This window comes from Sus scrofa, chromosome 6 (genome assembly GCF_000003025.6).
Source record: "Sus scrofa isolate TJ Tabasco breed Duroc chromosome 6, Sscrofa11.1, whole genome shotgun sequence".
NCBI classification, from domain to species: Eukaryota; Metazoa; Chordata; class Mammalia; order Artiodactyla; family Suidae; genus Sus; species Sus scrofa.
This window is the reverse complement of record NC_010448.4, coordinates 166,012,550-166,033,425: the sequence shown is the minus strand read 5'-3', so window position 1 is coordinate 166,033,425 and position 20,876 is coordinate 166,012,550. Positions and strand designations below refer to the sequence as shown.

General features: G+C 50.4%; 1 protein-coding gene across 1 annotated transcript; it reads left to right on the top strand.

Moving 5' to 3' along the window:
* Nucleotides 18,375-20,836, top strand: HPDL (4-hydroxyphenylpyruvate dioxygenase like). The gene has a single exon (XM_003128048.4). The coding sequence runs from the start codon at nucleotides 18,956-18,958 to the stop codon at nucleotides 20,465-20,467; it is 1,512 nt and encodes a 503-aa protein (XP_003128096.3). The 5' UTR covers nucleotides 18,375-18,955; the 3' UTR covers nucleotides 20,468-20,836.

Genomic DNA, 20,876 nt, shown 5'->3' with positions numbered 1-20,876 from the left:
CCAGGGATCAAATCCGCATCCGCATGGATCCTGGTCAGGTTTGTTACTACTGAGCCACAGCGGGAACTCCAAGATCATTCTTTTAATGTCAACATCTGCCTCACATCTGCTTCTGTGCCTCAGCACATACTGCTCCCTCTGCCTGGGATAGCCCACCCACGCCCCCAAACCCCCTCATGGCACATATATCCTATGCAACTTCAAGTCTCACTCAAGCATCACTGTCCCCAGCACCTGGTACCTGTTTGCTGACTGAATAAATATATTAGTTATGTCTTCTCAAATACTTTCACATCTGGAAAAGATCTTTTAGGAAAAATAGACCAAAATTGGTTCAGACTGAATCTAATAGGAATCAAATGCTAAGCTATTATTACCATCGGTATCTGCTTCCACTGCTCTATTTCTAGAATCCGTATTGCTCTTCCAAACTGAAGATAAGCCACGGCTGGACCACGGCGCTCTCTCCATGCTCATGTTCCTTTACGCCTTTAATTGATGTGTTTCCAGAATGGCACTTGCTCATCAGAAACCCACCTTGCTTCCCTGTGGCCTACACCCCACCATCTTCAAGGCCTTCCTGGCACATCGGCACTTGACCAACATTTGTGGGTTTGCATTTCTGCCTCTGCAAGTAGAGTAACTACAACAGCGGCTGTTAGCTCTAACAGCACCATTTTCCATTTTTCAAATACTGTTCTCCAAATTGTTTGGAAAAGGGCTGCTTCCACATTGAGAAAAAGGAGGCAGATCACTCAGCAAGATCAACACGGCAGAAATATTTTGATCATCACGTATCGTGCTGTTGGTTCTATCTTCCTATAGCGTATTCTTATGTACCCTGCAGGTCAGCAGAGCAAATGTGCCATTCTGGAAACACATCAATTAAAGGCGTAAAGGAACACGAGCATGGAGAGAGCGCCATGGTCCAGTCGTGGCTTACCTTCAACTTGAAAGAGCAATACGGATTCTAGAAACAGAGCAGCAGAAGCAGATACCGATGGTACCAGGGTTCTGCAAGATGTCCTACCTATAACATACTGGGTATTCTGTCGTTTCCCTTTTCGATATTAAAAAAAAGTATTTTGAGATGTTATCACAATGCTTATTATTTCTCGTTCCTGAAAAATGCTCCATCTATCTCTACAAGACACAGAGACTCTTGCCTTTTTCTCACACAAGTTTCATCACCTGGTCATAATCTGACTTCAAAAGAGGTTCGTTCAAACTCGACTGTTGAGCAAAGAGGAAAGTAGAAGAAGCTAGTGACTGCTACATGGCTTTTGGAATCAATACATCCTCTACATACTGGTTGTGACTTTGGACACGTCATTTTAATTCTGTGACCTCTAGGATGCTCTTTGATTAAATAGAAGGCTGCATAATCACTGCCTCAACTAAGGGTGGTAAGAATTTAATGATTTTAGGAGTTCCCATCGTGGCTCAGTGGTCAACGAATCCAACTAGGAACCATGAGGTTGCAGGTTCGATCCCTGGCCTTGCTCAATGGGTTAAGGACCTGGCATTGCTGTGAGCTGTGGTGTAGGTTGCAGACGCGGCTCGGATCCCGCGTTGCTGAGGCTGTGGTGTAGACCGGCAGCTACAGCTCCGATTCTACCCCTAGCCTGGGAACCTCCTATGCCGCGGGAGTGGCCCAAGAAAATGGCCAAAAAGACAAAAAAGAAAAAAAAAAAGAGAACCTAATGATTTTAGATTTGTGACACAGCAAAGCATAGAGGGTGAGGCACAGTAAGTGCTTAAAAGGGAGTAAGTACTAGTACCACTGCTACTATTATTACTGTGCTTTTAGGATCTGAAAAAGTCCCACAGTCTCCTCAAAGTTTTGATCAGTGGAGTCCCAGGAAAATATACGAAAAGTAAGTATTCTACTTTTTTTTTTTTTTTGCTTTTTAAGGCCGCACTGTGGCACATGGAAATTCCCAGGCTAGGGGTCAAATGGGAGCTCCAGTGCTGGCCTATGCCAGAGCCATGGCAACCTGGGATCCGAGCTGCATCTGTGATCCACAGCATAGCTCACAGCAACACCAGATCCCTGACCCACTGAGCGAGGATACGAGTTGGATTCGTTTCCTCTGGACCACAACGGGAACTCCCAAGTATTCTACTTTCATACATGACTTGTTCATAAAATTTTATATGAAAGTCAAACATGTGAACATTTAACTTTCTATTTATCAAGGAAGGGAAAGATACCTATTCTCAATTACAAATATATATAATAATTAAACATACATGTAGAATTTCAAATTACATATCTGATGCTACATTTCCAACATTTTAAACCTATTCTTTAATTTTTTCCCCTTCCGAATCAACACAAAATGAACTGAGTTAACACCAAAAAGCATCCAAATGAGGATAAAGTCAGCACTTTCAGCTTAAGCGAATGGTAACCATTTTATCTCAATTGCAATACATTCATAAGACATATACATTTTATCGCCACTATCAGCAATTTCATATTTCCATTTCCCATTTATTTATATAAAATACCAGTAAAATGCACAAAAAAAATTCAAAGTTGGACAAATAGTGCTATACTAACAAACATGGAAAAACCAAACTGTTGCTTGGCATCGTGTGGCAGATCAAAAGGTTCACTGATCAGCAGATGTGCAAATATTCAAAATGTCTTGGACATATCATAGTGTAATGTGCAAATGCTCCAGTTGTAGCTAAGTCAAGGAATACGCCTGCTGCTCTTCTGCCAACCCTTTCTAAAGTTAATGCCACTCATCATTTCTGGCAATGATTATTCACCTGGGGATGCTAGCGGATAATTCCTTTTAATGATGCTGCCGTAAGGGAGCAGAGGAGACTTGCGGGCAGAGAATGCCAGCAATAGCAAGCGTGTCATGTCCGTGGCCACAAAAGACTTTTTTATTTTTTGCTTTTTTTAGGGCCATATCCGCGGCATATGGAGGTTCCCAGGCTAGGCATCTAATCAGAGCTGTAGCCGCCGGCCTACACCACAGTCACAGCAATGCCAGATCTGAGCTGCGTCTTTGACCTACACCACAGCTCACAGCAACGCCAGATCCTTAACCCTCCGAGCAAGGCCAGGGATTGAACCCATAACCTCATGGTTCCTAGTCAGATTCCTTTCCACTGCGCCACAAAAGACAGGAACTACCACGAAAGACTTTTCACATGTGCAGCCAGCATTAGTCCAGGGGGTGGGTGGCCATTCAGATGTAAACTGGAACTATGGTTTTCATGGGTCAATATTTGTAAACGCCTTCTTTGGATTGAGGCTTTTTGTCTCTTTCTTAGAAAAATTTTCAGCTTGGAATTTTTCTTTCTTTTTCTCTTCCTTTTTGGTCTTTTTAGGGCCACACCTGTAGCATATGGAAGTTCCCAGGCTAGGGATCAAATCAGAGCTGCAGCTGCCGGCCTTCGCCACAGCCACAGCTACCGCAATGAGGAATCTAAGCCTCATCTGCGACCTACACCACAGCTCAGGGAAACACCAGATCCTTAACCCACTGAGTGGGGTCAGGGATCAAACCCGAGTCCTCATGGATGCTAGTTGGGTTTGTTCCCACTGAGCCACAGTGGGAACTCCTGGAAATGTTTTTTATACCAGAATTTTCCCAGGCCTCAGCAGCCTATAGGTACGAATGAGGCCACATTAACATAACCCAAATTGCACTGAATCAGGCCCACATGCGAGCTTGTAGGCAGCAAGATTGACAGATGACCTAGAAGACTGGGTTACCTGTGAGACTGTTGGCTTATTGAAAGGTTACAATGGGTGGAACTAGAGACTCATATGAAGTGAAGTGAAGTCAGAAAGACAAACACCATATGCTATCACTTATATGTGGAGTCTAAAATATGGCGCAAACGATCTCCAAAACAGAAACACATCATGGACATGGAGGGCAGACTTGTGGTTCCCAGGGGGAAGGTGGGGGGGGGCGCTGACGGGGAGTTTGGGGTAGATGCAGACTGTTCCATTTAGAACGGATGGGTGATGGGGTCCTGCTGTACAGCACAGGAAACTGTACCAGTCTCTTGGGTAAGAACCTTGGGACATGAAAAAAAATGGGTGTGTATGGGTGGCTGGGTCACGTCGCTGTACAGCAGAAATTGAAGGAACATTGCAAATCCACTACACTTTAATAAAAATGAAAAAAATAAAGAATATTGATAGCGGGGATAAAAAGGTTACAATGGGAACACAAGGGGCAGTGGAAAAATCTGATGATGGCAGAAGCACGGGTGTTGCTGTGTGAGGGGGTGGGGGAAGGTCCAGCTTAAAGTAGGTTGTAAAGACACAGAAAGACAATTTCCTGTGGTTAGTCTATTGTGACCTCGAGATTCTCATGGTTCAGACAATTCAATCTTTAACCAATCAAACAAGGCTCTGCAAATTCCTCCACCAATGGATGCCATGTCCTCTCCTCCCCATGTACCCAAGTCTCCCCAACAAAACCACATTACATATTAAGAAGCATAATAAGGAAAAAAACATACCAAGTCATAAACCCAAACCATAAGCAGCACTTACTTTATTTTTTTTTTATTCTTTTGTCTTTTCTAGGGCCGCACTCGCAGCACGTGGAGGTTCCCAGGCTAGGGGTCTAATCGGAGCTACAGCTGCCAGCTGATCCACACCACAGCAACGCCAGATCTGAACCGTGTCTGCAACCTACACCGAAGCTCATGGCAACGCCGGATCCTTAACCCACTGAGCGAGGCCAGGGATCGAACCCAAAACCTCATAGTTCCTAGTCGGATTCATTAACCACTGAGCCACGACGGGAAGTCCCAAGCAGCGCTTACTTTAAACCCAACCCACAAACAATCTGCAGCAGCCTGGTGCCCGTTTCTGCTGGGAGACTTCCCTAACACAAACTTCTGGCCCAGAGGATGCGTTCCCAACAGCAAGCACTTCTGGCCTGAGGGAGTCTCAGTCGGTGTAAGCACCAGCCCCCTCCATGAGGCATCAGGACCCCTGTTAGCACACGGAGGAACCAGAGCCCTCGGGTGCAGAAGGTTCCCCCTTGAGAATAATACCTCCAAACTATCAAATCTGAAAGTCGACAAGACGGGAGACACAGCTCCTGTGAGTGGGTTATCAGGTATGAGAATGAAATGAGACATCGCTACTTGCCCTCATGGATTCCCAGACCCACGTGTTCTCGCTCTGGGGGAGAAAGTACCGTATAATTGTCTTCGAATCAGAGTATGCACGTCAGCCTAGAAGACAGAACACCGTCACTTCAGAGTGCTTTCTCCCAAATGACACCAAAATTGGGTCTTCGGGAAGCCATTCCACCATTTTGGTAGGCCAGCTACTTCTAGGTAATGGCAAAAGGAGTGAGACCAGTTAATTCCCAGACATAAGCTAGGTCCTTAATCTACTGAGCCACAAGGGAACTCCCCAATCACTAAACTTTTAATTTTGATGAAATCTAATGTATCTGTTCCGTCTTTTTTTCTTTTGTTGCTTGGGCTTTTGGTGTCATGTACAATAAACCATTGCCTTATACAACATTAAGGATATTTATAGTGTGATTTCTTTTAAGAATTTTATAGTTTTAGCTCTTACCTTAAAGCCTTTGATCCATTTTGAGTGAATTTTCTATACAGTGGGAGTTAGGGGTTCAAATTAATTTTTTTTTTTTTTTTTTTTTAGGGCTGTTCCCAGGCTAGGGGTCAAATCAGAGCTACAGCTGCCCACCACAGCCACAAAGGCTCTGAGCCGCATCTGCAACCTACACCACAGCTCACGGCAGCGCCGGATCCTTAACCCACTGAGTGAGGTCAGGGATCGAACCCGCAACCTCATGGTTCCCAGTCAGATTCGTTTCTGCTGCGCCACGACGGGAACTCCCAAATTAATTCTTTTTTTTTTTTTTTTTTTTTTTTGTCTTTTTGCCATTTCTTGGGCCGCTCCCGCGGCATATGGAGGTTCCCAGGCTAGGGGTCTAATTGGAGCTGTAGCTGCCAGCCTATGCCAGAGCCACAACAAGGTGGGATCCGAGCCGCATCTGCGACCTACACCACAGCTCACGGCAACGCCGAATCGTTAACCCACTGAGCAAGGGCAAGGATCAAACCTGCAACCTCATGGTTCCTGGTCGGATTCGTTAACCACTGCGCCACGACGGGAACTCCCCAAATTAATTCTTTTGCATGTTGACATTTAATTGTCCCAGCATCATTTGCTGAAAAGACTATTTTTCCCCATTGAATGGTCCTGGCATCCTTGTCAAAACTCAGTTGAAGTAGGTGCTTCAGATGTGGTGTTGCCGTGGCTGCGGCATAGGAATTTTCATATGCTGCACGAATTTTCATATGCTGCAGGTGTGGCCATAAAAAGAAAAAATGTATTCAGAAAAGGGAGCTCCGAGCCTGCTACATCTGGGTGAAGTGATATCTGAAGACAAACGATTCCTACCGGGTCTGCATTTGGGTCAGACCTGTAAGGCTGACGCTCCAAATGGCCTTGGGCTGCTCGCCTGCTGGTCACCAGCCACACGACACAAGTGCGACTCCAGCCACAGGGTGGGGCACCAGAGGCTGGATTCCCCCAGAAGGCGGAGCTTGCGATTAGTGTTCAGGTGGTTCCCTTTAGGCAGTAGTCCCAGGGACCAAGGCGGGGACTCGGGAGAGGGAGACACAGCAGGAAAACGAATTCTAGCTTGAGTTGATCACGGCTGTGGAACCTGGGGCTTGATGCCGCTGAAGGCTTCTGACGAGCTCTGAAAAACCACTTCAAAGTTATCTGCCCACAGACCAGAGGAGGGGAGCATTGGCCCTCCCACACCCATCCCCTTGGGTCCAGGGTTGTCGCAGGAGGTGGTAACACCCTCACACTCCGGAAGCACCAACGTGAGTTCCAGGAGTTCCTCCAGAAGCCCTGAGAGGGAGAATGAGATGCCTGGAGGAGCTGAAGTGAGGTGCTGTGAAGCTGGCTCCCCAGCAGTGGCGGTGCCAAGAGGGCCAAGAGGGCAGGAGGTGAGCACAAGAGACAGCCACACAGTGAGTGAGGCAGCCACCCCCCGGCCTGAAGGGAGTAATTGTCTTTTCACAGTGACGACAAGTGATGACTACAGTCCTAGGAAAACAACCCGTCTCTGTTCTTTATCTTTTGCTGACTCTCTCCCCAAACTGAGGGCCACATACAATCAGCCCCCCAACCCGTGGGTTCCACATCCATGGAACTGGAAGGCCAAATGAACTACATCATTTGACATAAGGGACTTGAGCATCCATGGGTTTTGTTACACACAGGGGCAGGGGGTATCCTGGAACCAATCCCCCGAGGATAACAAGAGGTGACCATACATGACTTCCCCTGATTACAAGGACTGGCATTTTTAAAACAGCAAAGGACAAACAAGGAGACTCCTAGAGGCATGAGACAAAGTCCCAATCGTATACGTGCACAGCTTCAAGCAGAAGGTGGCATTTGGGGGACAGGCCTTGGAAGGACAAATGGACTTGGGTAGGTATGTTCCTGGGATCAAGGATTCAGCCACATCCCCAAAGGGTCCTCTGCCTGGAAGGACCAGGAGGACAAAGTAGCAGATCTTAGAGAAAAGAGAGGAACTCCAGGGGAATGGAAGGAAACAAAGATCCAAAAGGGCATGGTGGTGTGGCCCCGGTCGGGAATCAGTGGGCTAAGAGGGTGTATGAGTTCGCCTGTTGCTGCTGTAACAAACCACCACAACATCAGCAGCTTCAAATAACACAAATGTGTTACTTACAGTTCTGGAAGTCAGAGGTTTGACATGGTCTCCCCGAGGCTAAAATCAGGTGATGGGTTGGCAGGGCTGCGTTCCTCCCGGAGGCTCTAGGGAGAATCCATTTCCTTGCCTTTTCCATCTGCCAGAGGCACCGCATTCCTTGACTGTGGGTCCCTCCTCTCATCAAGGCCAGCAGTGCTCGAATCACTTCACACGGACACCCTCTTGCTTCTGCTTCTGTCGTCCTACCTCCTTCTCTGACTCTGCTTCCTCCTCAGCTCCATCTTCCACTTTTAAAGACCTGTACATGCCCCTGGGCCCACCTGGATAATCAATCAGCCAATTAACAGCCTTAATTCCCCTTTGCTGGGCAACATAACACAGTCACAGGTTCCAAAGGTTAGGAGGTAGATGTCGCTGAGGGGTCATTATTCTGCCAACAGAAACGCACCCTTTCCAGGCCTGTCCATGCTTTCTGGGTGTCCCGGCCTCCACTGTCCAGGAGGTTCTTGCGGTCCATGGGTTTGTCCTTGACCAGGGCCACCTGCTTGCCCGCCTGCCTGCTGCAGCCTCACAGATCGATTGAGGGCAGCATAGAAAGAAGCACAAAGCCAAACACATGTGCTGCGACTGAGAAACACTGAACTATTCGGAGTTCCCTTCGTGGCTCAGTGGTTGATGAACCCGACTAGGATCCATGAGGATGTAGGTTCCATCCCTGGCCTCGCTCAGCGGGTTAAGGATCCGGCATTGCCGTGAGCAGTGGTGTAGGTCAAGGACGCAGCCAGGATCTCGAATTGCTGGGGCTGGGGCTGGGACTGGGAGCAGCAGCTGCAGCTCCCGTTTGACTCCCAGCCTGGGAGCTTCCATATGCCGCAGCTGCGGCCCTAAAAGCCCTAAAAAGCAAAAACAAAACAAAAAAACTCTGAACTGTACACTTGAAAATAAAATTTCTTTTTTCTTTTTAGGGTCACACCTGCAGCATATGGAAGTTCCCAGGCCAGGGATCTAATCAGAGCTGCAGCTGCCAGCCTATGCCACAGCCAGATCCAAGAAACATCTGTGACCTACACTGTAGCTTGTGGCAACGCTGGATCCTTAACCTACTGAGCAAGGCCAGAAATCGAACCCACATCCTCATGGATACTATGTCAGATTCTTAACCTGCTGAGCTACAACAGGAACTCCTAAAATAGAAAATGTTATAGTATGTAAACTACATATCAATTTTTAAAAATCATGCTAGCACAAAGTCTGTGGCAGAGTTCTTGTGTGGCAAAGCAGCTTAAGGATCTGGCGTTGTCACTGTAGTGGCTCAGGTTGCTGTTGTGGTTCAGGTTCAATCCCTGGCCCAGGAATTTCCACATGCTGCCGGCACAACCAAAAACAAAACAAAACAAGTCCGTGGCAAGATCACTCATCACTTCATTAGTTCATTTATTTATAATTATACTCATTCATGCAGCATAGACTTATGAGTATTATTACGAGTGCCAGCTCCATGGGCAGACATTCTCTCTGGCAGCTGTCTCTTTTTTTTTTTTTTTTTTCTTTCTTGGCCACACCTGCTGCCTATGGAAGTTCCTGGGCCAGGGGTCAAATCTGAGACACAGCTGTGATCCATACCATAGCTATGGCCACACTGGATCCTTAACCCACGGCGGCACCACAGCAGGAACTCCTGGAAGCCATCTTTTTGATGCCAACTTGGCTAAACAAATGCCTTCCCTGAGAATGCCCTGTCCCCTAACCACTTACACGACTGGGGCCCTGGAGCCCTGGCAGTCATGTTTATCTGACCTGACTCTAACCTCTTAGCCCCAGCTGGGCCAGTCAGATTTCTCTCCCAAGAAACTGGGACTTAGTTTCAGCCCTCTTCCCTCCACACATGCCACCCCATCCCTCAAAGATGACACCCTTCCTCACGCCTTCGTCTCTATCACAATGACTCCCACGTCTGTATCACCAGACCAGACCATCCTGGGAGCTCCACAGGGGTCCATCCAACTGGCCCCTGAGCAGCTCCACCTGGATGCCCTAGAGACACATCAAACTCTAATTCTTTTTTTTTTAGGGCCGCGCCCGCAGCATATGGAGGTTCCCAGACTAGGGGTTGAATTGGAGCTGCAGCTGCCAGCCTATAGCACAGCCACAGCCACGCAGGATCAGAGCCAAATCTGTGATGCACACCGCAGCTCACGGCAATGCCAGACCCCCCACGCACTGAGCGAGGGCAGGGATCAAACCCCAAACCGCAGGGCCACTAGTCGGATGCATCTCCTGCTGCACCACAACAGGAACGCCTGTCCTGGATTTCTTTGTCTTCCACAGCATCCGGCAGAAAAACTCACACTCAGGAAACACTCATGCCTTGGTGGGCTGAGTCTGGGCTACCTTATACACGTCAATTGCAGATTCATCTCAACAAAGTCGGCAGGACAATAGCAGCAGAGACAGGAGTGGGGATGGAAGTAAGTGAGGGCTGCGCTAAAGCCACCTTGGAGGGAAAGGACAGCATTTGGTGATGGATTGGGTACCAGCTGAGGGAGAGGTTGAGGTCCCAGGGTTCTGGCTGGTACAATGAGCTTGTCGGTACATGGGTCACTCAGACCAGGGACACCAGACAAGGAAAAGGTATGGGAGAAACGGTTTGGCCTTAGGTGAGACACTCGAGTGGAACAACGCAGGAAGCAGCAGTGAGGTGTGTGCGTCTGACGGCCCAGAAGGAGGTAGGGCCTGGAGGCGAATATTTGGGAGTTGTATCCGGGGCCAGGCTAGCTACTGGATACATTCGTGCCCCCATACTTTTAGCGCCCCCCCCCGCAAAAAAAGATGCTTTAATCTCCTTTAAATCAAGTGTTCCTGCTGTGGCTCAGCGGCTAACGAACCCGACCAGCATCCGTGAGGACTCGGGTTTGATCCCTGGTTAAAGAATCCAGCGTTGCTGTGAGCTGTGGTGTAGGCTGCAGACACGGCTCGGATCCCGCACTGCTGTGGCTGTGGCTTGGGCCAGCGGAGGGAAAGGGACAGCATTCAGCCCCTAGCCGGGGAACCTCCATGTGCCACAGGTGCAGCCCTAAAAAGACAAAAAGACAAAAAAAAAAAAAAAATCCTTCAAATCAGAAGGAAAAAAATTCAGTGATGCCTTAAGAGATAACATATTCATCTTTACGCCAATGCCATCACAAAATATAATTTTAAAAGAAATCGTTCTCTAGGAAGGGGCCACCACGCTGCCCTGGTTGTCTCAGTGAGGCTGCCTCTACCCCGGACATCAGAATGCTCATTCTCCATGGCTTCAGCAGTGACAACGTTTAACTTCCCTGTTCAGCGTCAGGGTGGCCTCCACGGCCGGCAGACCGAGTGTCCTCAAGGACAAGAATGCCTTGCAGCCCTCCACGGAGCCATCCTGCCTGTTGGCTCCGTCCTCAGCTGTGCGCACACCAGCTGCAGGAGGTCCAGGACACATTCAGACGCGACAGCATTCCCAGGAGCAGGAGGAAGAGCCACTTTGCTGCTGGTGGCTTTTCCGAGAAGTGAGAAAACTTTTCCAAGCATGTCGTGTCCTCTGAGTCTCACCGGGCATGGCATCGTTCCCAACTTTATAACCACGGGCATATAACCATTCCTAAGTCACTGGCAAGAAGGAAGAATGGGGAGTTCCCATTGTGGCACCGCAGAAACGAATCTCCCTAGTATCCATGAGGAGGCAGGTTCGATCCCTGGCCTCACTTGGTAGGTTAAGGAGCTGTGGTGTAGGTTGCAGACACAGCTTGGATCTGGTGTGGCTGTGGTGTAGGCCGGCGGCTGCAGCTCCAATTCGACCCCTAGCCTGGGAACTTCCACATGCCAGGAGTGCGGCCCTAAAAAGCCAAAAAAAAAAAAAAAAGGAACGATGGCTCAGACTAATCTGGGGTGGAGTAGAAGTTAGGGCGTCCACTCCGCCACGACGCCTTCCCCAGACATCTTCCTCGAGGAGGTGGGACTTGAAGCTGAGAGCGGGGATGAGCTCACCCAGGGAAGAGAGTTCATGGGGGGAGACGCAGAGGACGTAGGAGCGTCCGTAACCCCACCTGCTGAGGGCCACAGGGCAGTTGTGGTTCCTGCTCCAGAGGGGCTTCCTGTCTGACGGAAGAGGCACACCCTTAAACACAGGTGCACATAGACTGGCATGTGCGAACAGATTGGTTTGGAGTCCCGGTTGCGTGTTAATACCTGGGGGCCTGTGCAGGTGTCTCGAGCTCTGTGCCCGGGTCTCCCCCCTGTGCAGCGCTCTAAACACAGTAAATATGCAACAGCCTCGGCTCCCGCTCTGAGATGAGCACCACGTCATCACCCTCCGTAGCGGCGGGAAGCCCTTGCAAGGGAATTCACAGGCAAGCGTCCCGGTCAGATGAGTGTCTGAGAAGCTTGGGCCGGGGGCGCTCTGCCTCTGCTCTGGTTTCCTCTTCATTAGGTCACACACTGCATTTCCCTCTCGCTGCCCCCAAGGCTGACCCCCACCAGCCCCCTCCAGGCCCCAGCGGCATCACCACGAAATCTGTGTGTGGGTTTTAGCTGCGCTCCTGTGCCCTGGCATCAGGATGAATTACTGTCGCTCCTTCCACCCCTGTCTGCCGGCACCATGGCCACTCAAAGAAATTAATCAGGTTTATTAAGCATGACCTCTCCTTTGTGAGGCCTGCTCAGGGTCCGCCGAGCTGTACCTGTCTGCGGCTCTCCTAGCTCGGTTCCAGTTGGAGAGGCCCCAGCCTCTCTCTGGGCTCTGGTGGGGGCAGGGACAGGCGGCTGGGTGGCCACAGCTTTTGTTGTTTGCAGAGACTGACGCACTGGGCTGGACGTGACAAAGGAGGACGCTCTGCTGTAGCGAGCACAAGGCCCTTTGTTGCCATAGCTGGGGAAGAAATAGGAAAGAGAGGATAAATGTTGCATCCAAATACGCTAATAATTAACACTTAGCACCGTGGATATAAAAAGCACTTGATACTAAATTACTGTGATCACAATAGCTATTCTTTATTCAGCCTTACTCCTTATGGCATCATGGCTTGGTAGTTAAGTACGTGTGAACTGGAGCCTGACTGCCTAGGTCCAAATTTGGGCTTTGCTATTTACCAGCTCTGTGACTTTGGGCAAGGTACATATGCTCCTTGAGCCTCAGTTTTGCATCTGTGTATTTCAAGCACCGACAATGAACTTATACAACGCCAAGGCTTATGTGAGTTCATCCTATGCTTATAGGGCACTTAAACATGACGTGCCACACAATAAGCACTCAATAAACATCATATTGTCGCATGCCAGCTTCAGAGCTCTATATACATTGGTCCGCAAATTTAGACTTCCAAACAAACTCATGATGTACACATTATCATTATCCCTATTTATCAGTTGAGGAAATCAAGACTCAGAGAAGTTTAGTAATTTTGGAAGGTTACCCAGCAAGAAAGTAGCAGAATTCAATTCTTTTTTTTTTTTTTTTTTGGTCTTCTTGCCTTTTTCTAGGGCCGAACCCACAGCATATGGAGGTTCCCAGGCTAGGGGTCTAATCGGAGCTGGAGCTGCCGGCCTACACCACAGCCACAGCAATGCGGGATCTGAGCTGCATCTGCAACCTACACCACAGCTCACGGCAACGCCGGATCCTTAACCCACTGAGCAAGGCCAGGGATCGAACCCGCAACCTCGTGGTTCCTAGCCAGATTCGTTAACCACGGAGCCATGACAGGAACTCCCAGAATTCAATTCTGACTGACCCTAAAGTCACGTGCTTTCTGCTGCACCAGGTCACTGTGTTCCATGAGCTCCTGGCAAGGGGCCCATATCAATGTGACGGCCCCATGCTGGCGACGTTCACAAATCCTCCTCCCTCTTGTCACAGCTGAAACACACTAGGTATTTTCGTATTGAAGGAAGAGGAGTCCTGTGGACAAGACAACAGAAACAACGGTTTCTCTCCTCTCCAGCCCTGCTTTATGCTCAGATGCCCAGCCTCCCCTAGAACGCACAAGGCTCAGTTCTCTGGCAGAAGCTGGAAAGCCAGCTGGCGAAGAACCGAGACGTGGCCTGTCTCCGGGGAACCCTTGCTCAAGCACCCCCCATCTGATGGCTTGGCTGGCAAAGTGGAGCCACAGGGCAGAACCTGGCCATGGAAAACCAAGCCACACCAGGGCCAGAGGTTGGGTAGGCCTGAAACCAAGATGGCCCAGGACAGATCTTGCACCCCAAAAGTCTTTGGACATCTCTTTGAAAATAAAGTGAGACTGCGCAGTCCAAAGCACCTTCCTGCAAGAGAACTTAAAATTCTTAAGGGATGTCTGCTTTTTTTTTTTTTTTTTTGGCTGAGCCCATGGCAAGCAGAAGTTCCTGGACCAGGGGTCAAACCCATGCCACAGCAGCAACCCCAGCGACAGCAGTGACAAGGCTGGATTCTTAACCTGCTGAGATACCAAAGAACACCTGCATTTTTGTTTTCTAATGTAAAGGAATCCCAAAGTCTGGTTTACCACACCTCCTGTGGAGCAGACATCTGGCTGCCAGACCAATCCGTGTCCAGCAGGGCTCAGACCACTGCCCAGCCTAGTCAGGCTTCTGCCCACACCGCTACACGATCAACTCTTCTTTAGTATTCAAAAGCAGCTCAATTCCTAAACAATCATCTGGACAAAAATAAAACTCAGCCTTACAAATATCTCTGGGAAAGAGAGGCGCTTGGCTATATCACTCACTGCAGCCATTCCCTGAGCCCAAACTCTGGGCAAGGCAGTGTGTTAATGTGACCCTTGGCACAGCCGCCACCCATTCGTCCACCTCCCACTTATCTCCCGAGTTTATTACGAGCTCCTGATGGTCCCTCCCTCCCTGCTTCCGTGTCCAGCTGCCCGTGTGCAATCAGATAAGACCTGGATGAGTTCATCGTGGACTCAGGGAAAACAGAGCTGGCTCCTCATTGGATACACAGCCTGGTGTCAGGATGACAGCCTATGAAGGGGCATCCCTGGCATTCCCCGGCTATGCCTATATCTAGTTCAAGGGGGCAGAGCCCACCCTTGTGTGGATAGGCTGTCAATGCTACGTGGATCCCCCACCCAGACCCTCTTCCTCAACCCCTTCCACCCACACCTGCCTCTTGCTGCCTACGCACACCCCTAGGAGCTCTGAAAGAATGATCAGAGAGAAAAGAAATGGCCAGGCTCCAGATTCAGTGACAATAGCAGCAGAAGCAGCTGGGCTTCCTCTAACCCTTCCGCGTTTGCTGCATGGGTAGACCAGGCTGGGCATCAACTCAGCCCTTCCTTCTAGTTGCCCAGCCAAAGCGCAGTTAAACTGAGGGCAAGGGTGACACCTAGAGGTCATTGGAAAAACTGCAGTAATGTAATCACACACCTGTCCCTTGAGGCCTTCATCAGTTTATTAGTATTTGTGAGCTCACAATATGTGCCAACCCTTGTGTTAGGCACCCCATATAAGTCTCGAGGGTCTTCAAAGGCAGCCTCGGATGAGTTAATGTATGCCAAGACCTACGGATTGAGAAGGTGTTAGCCAGGCCAAGGCAGGAGGGAAGAGTACTCTCGGCAGGAAGAACAGCAAAGACAAAAATTCTGGGTGGGGAGAGTGTAAAACATTCAAGAAATAAATTACAGTTTGAACAACAACAGTTGGAAAGGTTGTCAGGGCCTGATTAGCCAGGGGAGTTTTTTATCTTTAAAGTACAGCCAGAACTTAGTGAAGGGAGTTCCTGTCATGGCTCAGTGGTTAATGAACCAGACTAGTATCCGTGAGGACACAGGTTCAATCCCCGGCCTTAGTCAGTGGGTTAGGGATCCAGCGTTCCCATGAGCTGTGGTATAAATCTCAGACGTGGCTCGGCTCTGGGGTTGCTGTGGCTGTGGTGTAGGCCAGCAGCTATAGCTCCAATTCGACCCCTAGCCTGTGAACTTCCATATGCTGCAGGTCCAGCCCCCAAAAAAGAAAATTATGGATACCAAAGGATGAGGGGAGGAATAAGTTAGAAGTGTTGGATTAATAGATACAAAATACTATGCAAAAAATAAATAAGCAACAGGGATTTACCATAGAGCACAGAGAAATATATTCAGTATCTTATAATAACTTATAATGGAAAATAATCTGAAAAAAAATTTATAGATAACAATAACTGGTGTATGCCTGAAATGAGCACAATATTGTAAATCAACAACACTTCAATTTTTAAAAACTTGTTTTTAGAAGTTTGGCTGTGAAGGGTAGGGGAATTATATAAAAATAGTTGTAGAAATGAATAGGCTAGGGAGTTCCCGTCGTGGCGCAGTGGTTAACGAATCCGACTGGGAACCATGAGGTTGTGGGTTCAACCCCTGGCCTCGCTCAGTGGGTTAAGGATCCGGCGTGGCCGTGAGCTGTGATGTAGGTCGCAGACGTGGCTCAGATCCTGCGTTGCTGTGGCCGTGGTGTAGGCCAGACCCCTGGCCTGGGAACCTCCATATGCACAAGAGCGGCCCAAGAAATGGCAAAAAAAAAAAAAGAAAGAAAGAAAGAAGGAAAAATAAACAGTGTAGAGGGAGAGCTTTTTGGTTTTGTTTTTAATATGAAAAAAACCTGAGGATGTTCCTTAAAGGCGAGCAAGTGAAGATTCACAGGAGAGAGAGCAAAATCAGTACAGCAAAAGCTCACTGAGGACATGAGTGTCGGTGGGACTCAGAGTCCTGTTAGTCTTTTTTTTTTTTTTTTTTTTTTTTTGCTTTTTAGGGCCACACCTGCAGCACATGGAGGTTCCCAGGCTAGGAGTCTAATCGGAGTTGTAGCCGCCGGCCTGCGCCAGAGCCACACAGCAATGCAGGATCTGAGCCGCGTCTGCAGCCTACACCACAGCTCACGTCAATGCTGGATCCTTAACCCACTGAGCGAGGCCAGGGATCGAACCCTCGACCTCATAGTTTCTAGTCGGATTCATTAACCACTGAGCCACGATGGGAACTCCAAGCCCTGTTAGTCTTACCCAAGTGGCACTCTTCTTCCTTCACAGTGACAGGCACGGAGAGGGGGATATCAGCAGGTCCTCAGAGCACCTGCAGAGGCCCCGCTCTAGGGCTCTGGAAATGCAAACACACCTCTTCCCCAAGAAGCTCCCAAGCTAGGGGTTTAATTAGTTGACCTCTATTACCAGCTAGCCTCTTGAGAGCCCAGTGTGTGCCCTGGGCCAAAGCCACGCCCTGGCAGGGCAACACGCCTCTGCCAAGATCAGCATTTTCTTTCAGACAGCAGCCACAGCCTCCAGAAACCCATCCTCTCCAGGTAGGAAGTGCTGTGCAGAGGGCTGTGTCTGTTCCTTCTGTCGGTACCCAGAGCCCTTGAGTAGAAATTCCTTCTCCTGGACCGAAGGCCTAGAAGCACTAGCGCGTCTCCTTTGGGGCCCTCATCATGATAACTGGGGCAGAACATAGACCTTTTTTTCCTTTTCTTTTCTTTGGCGGCACCTGCGGCATGCGGAAGTTACCAGGGCCAGGGACTGAACTCGAGCCACAGCTGAAACGTAGCAGTAACAAAACCAGATCCTCAACCCACTGAGCCAGGGAATTCTGAGCATAGCCTGTTCTGAACCAATCCTCTCAGAGCCCTATTCCCAGGGCCCCTTCTCTTAGAATCCCCTCCCAGGGCTCAGGCCTAGGGAGACGCAGCCCTTTGTATGCCCCGACCCCACCAGCAGGCCCAGGTTCATAGGCTAAAACCTGGATCTCTTTCCGGACTGCACCACAATTTCATTTAATCACAGCAACCCTATGAAGTAGGTACCATTATTATTCCCATTTTTTTAACAGAAGAAACTGAAGCTCAGAGACGTTAAGCAACTTACCCAAAGTCATACAGCTAGGAAGTGTTGGAAGTGGATTTTAAACTCAGGTCTGTCTGGCTTTTGGAGCCCATGTTCTCGGATTCACTGGTCTGTGGAGCAGCACCAAGCGTCTTTCACTGACCAGCTTCTGAGTACTGAGTCTTTTCTTCTAAGCCCTGTCCCCTCATCACATCCTTTTCCCCTCTGGCCAGTGAAACTCAACAGTCGTTATCACCCCAGGCTGCCTGACAGAGGACTTTCATTTGCAGTGCCTTTGCATCCGTCCCTACCGCCTCCCCAACCTTATGCTCCGTTGCGCCTCTGAGGGTTTGGCTCACATTCCTCGCTGAGCTTTTGTTTATGCTACATGCCCTTCCAGGAATGCCCTTCCAAATCCTTGAGGTGCTACCAGGTGATTTTCCAGAAGGCTCCTAACTTCCTCATCCGGTGATCTGCAAAGTGTGTCTGCCTGGTACACAGTCAGGAAGCTGCAAAGAGCAAGGAGGGCTTGGGTGTCGTGGTTTTTTTTGTTTGTTTGTTTGTTTGTTTGTTTTTGTCTTTTTGCCTTTTCTAGCGCTGCTCTCGCGGCATATGGAGGTTCCCAGGTGAGGCGTCTAATCGGAGCTGTAGCTGCCAGCCTACACCACAGTCACAGCAACGCGGGATCTGAGCTGCTTCTGCAGCCTACACCCCAGCTCACAGCAATGCCAGATCCTGAACCCACTGAGCAAGGCCAGGGATCGAACCCGAATCCTCGTTCCTAGTCGGATTCGTTAACCACTGCGCCAGGACGGGAACTCGGGGATGGAAACTTCATGGATTCTAGCCGGATTCGTTTCCGCTGCCCCACAACAGGAACTCCAAGAAGGGCTTGTTCTAAGTCCTGATAGGGTCGGGGCTGAGAAAGGTCACCCATGCAGTTACTCCGTTCAGATCCCGAGCGACCACCTCTTTCTCCCAATCTTGTTGGGACAAGAGGTAAAAGATGTTAAACGGAGAATGGGGTTGAGGAAAGAGAAAAATGCAGCTGAGAGACTTCCCAAGAGAAAGGTGAGAAGCATGTCGTAGCTGTATAAATGGCCCATCTTCCTATAAACATCGATTTCTCTGGACCATTATAGGAAGGAATGAAAATCTGTAACAAAACATTTTAATATTTTTTACGTTGGAAAGGACATTAGGACTTAAAAGCAAATTCTCCAAAAAATTTAAGCTCAAACATGAAATTGCTAAGGAATTCGTGCTTACAGGGGAAGAATGTGGGCTCTTCTCCCAACCAGGGCTGAAACCTTCGCTCTAAGTGGGAGCCCGCTGCCTGGCACCCAGTGAAGGCAGCTATTGTGATCTCCAGGGTCCGGGGAAGGGTGGCTCAGGGGCCAAGAGTGTGGCTCAGCCAGAGGCCATGGGAAGGTCAGGGCCCAAGGCTGCGGCCCAGAGGCCGTGGGAAGGGGCAGTCCTTCTCCCCTCGCCGGGGACAGGAGTCTGGGCGGGCGGAGGGCGGAGTCACTGGCTCCGCCCTCCCTCGCTCCTGCTGGGTCCCAGCCCTTGCTCCGCGTGGTTCTCAGGTCCCCCTGGTGGTCCCCAGGCAGCTCCAGTGAGGGGGGCACAACAGGGGGAACTGCGAGCCCCAAGGGGTCTGTCTGCGGCTTCTCCCGGAAAAAGACCGAGGCACGCACTCTGCGAGCAAAAGCGGACTCCCACCGGCTTCCGACGACAAGCCGGGGACCTGAGGATCGCGGAGTCCACGACCCGTGAGCGACCCCAGGGGAAGGACAGGAGGGACGCCGACCGGACCGCCATGGCCGCGCCTGTCCGCCGTCTGTGCCATGTCGCCTTCCACGTGCCCGCGGGGCAGCCCCTCGCCCGGGATCTGCAGCGCTTCTTCGGTTTCCGGCCCCTGGCGGTGAGGGAAGCCGATGGCTGGCGGCAGCTGGCCCTGCGCAGCGGCGACGCGGTCTTTTTGGTGAACGAGGGCGCCGGGCCTGGGGAGCCGCTGTACAGCCTGGACCCGCATCACGCGGTGCCCGGTGCGACCAACCTGTGCTTCGACGTGGCTGACGTGGGCGCTGCAGCTCGGGCGCTAGCCGCGCTGGGCTGCAACGTGCAGGTGCCTCCGGTGACCGTGCAGGATGCACAGGGCGCCGCCACCTACGCCGTGGTCGGCTCGCCCGCCGGCAACCTCAGCCTGACGCTGCTGGAGCGCCCCGGCTTCTGCGGGCCCTTTCTCCCCGGCTTTCGGCCCGTGTCCTCTGTACCCGGCCCGGGCTGGGTCACCCACGTGGACCACCTGACCTTGGCCTGCCCTCGCAGCAGCTCCCCCAAAATAATGCGCTGGTTCCACGACTGTCTAGGATTTCACCACCTGCCGCTGAGCCCAGGTGAGGATCCAGAGCTGGGCCTGGAGGTGGCAGCAGGGTCTGGGCGCGGTGGTCTGAGGCTCACCGCCCTGCAGGCTCCGACTGGCAGTGCCGTCCCAACCCTAGTGCTGGCAGAGTCCCTGCCTGGGTCTCTCCGTGGTCGGGACCAAGTGGAGCAGTTCCTAGCCCAGAATGGGGGACCTGGACTGCAGCACGTGGGGCTGTACACGCCCAACATCATGGAAGCCACTGAGCGGGTAGCAGGGGCCGGGGGTCAGCTCCTGACGCCTCCTGAGGCCTACTACCAGCAGCCGGGCAAGGAGAAGCAGATCCTGGCTGCAGGGCACGAGCCTCGCCTGCTGGCCCGACACGGGGTCCTGCTGGATGGAGATGAAGGCAAGTTTCTGCTTCAGGTCTTCACCAAGTCCCTTTTTGCAGAGGACACTTTCTTCCTGGAGCTGATTCAGAGGCAAGGGGCCACAGGCTTTGGCCAGGGCAACATCCGGGCCCTGTGGCAGTCTGTGCAGGAGCACGCTGCCAGGGTCTGCGAAGCCTGAGAAGGGCAGAAGCTGGGTGCAGCCGCTTGTCCTGGACCCTGGGAAGGCCAGCGCAGGGCCTGCAGCTGAGAAGACCTGGAGTGAGATGTTTTGTCTTTAGGGCCAGGTGCAGCCTCCATCTCACGGGTACCTGCCAGTAGCTGGATCTCTCAGTGAGGTCCAAAGAGGTGGGATTTTTTTTTTTAACTATGAAATGTTTCTCACATTGTATCTAATATATGCAAAATGTCAGGAATAAGGGAATTACACAATTAGGAAATAGAACATAACCAATACTTATGAAACCTTCTCTGTATTGTGTGCTCCTCTGATCCCATTTCGACCACGGCCCTGATGTTGTAATTAAAAATGCTTGGTTTTTCTGTGTTGTTTCACTGCCTATGTAATGTATCCCTAAAATGATGTATTG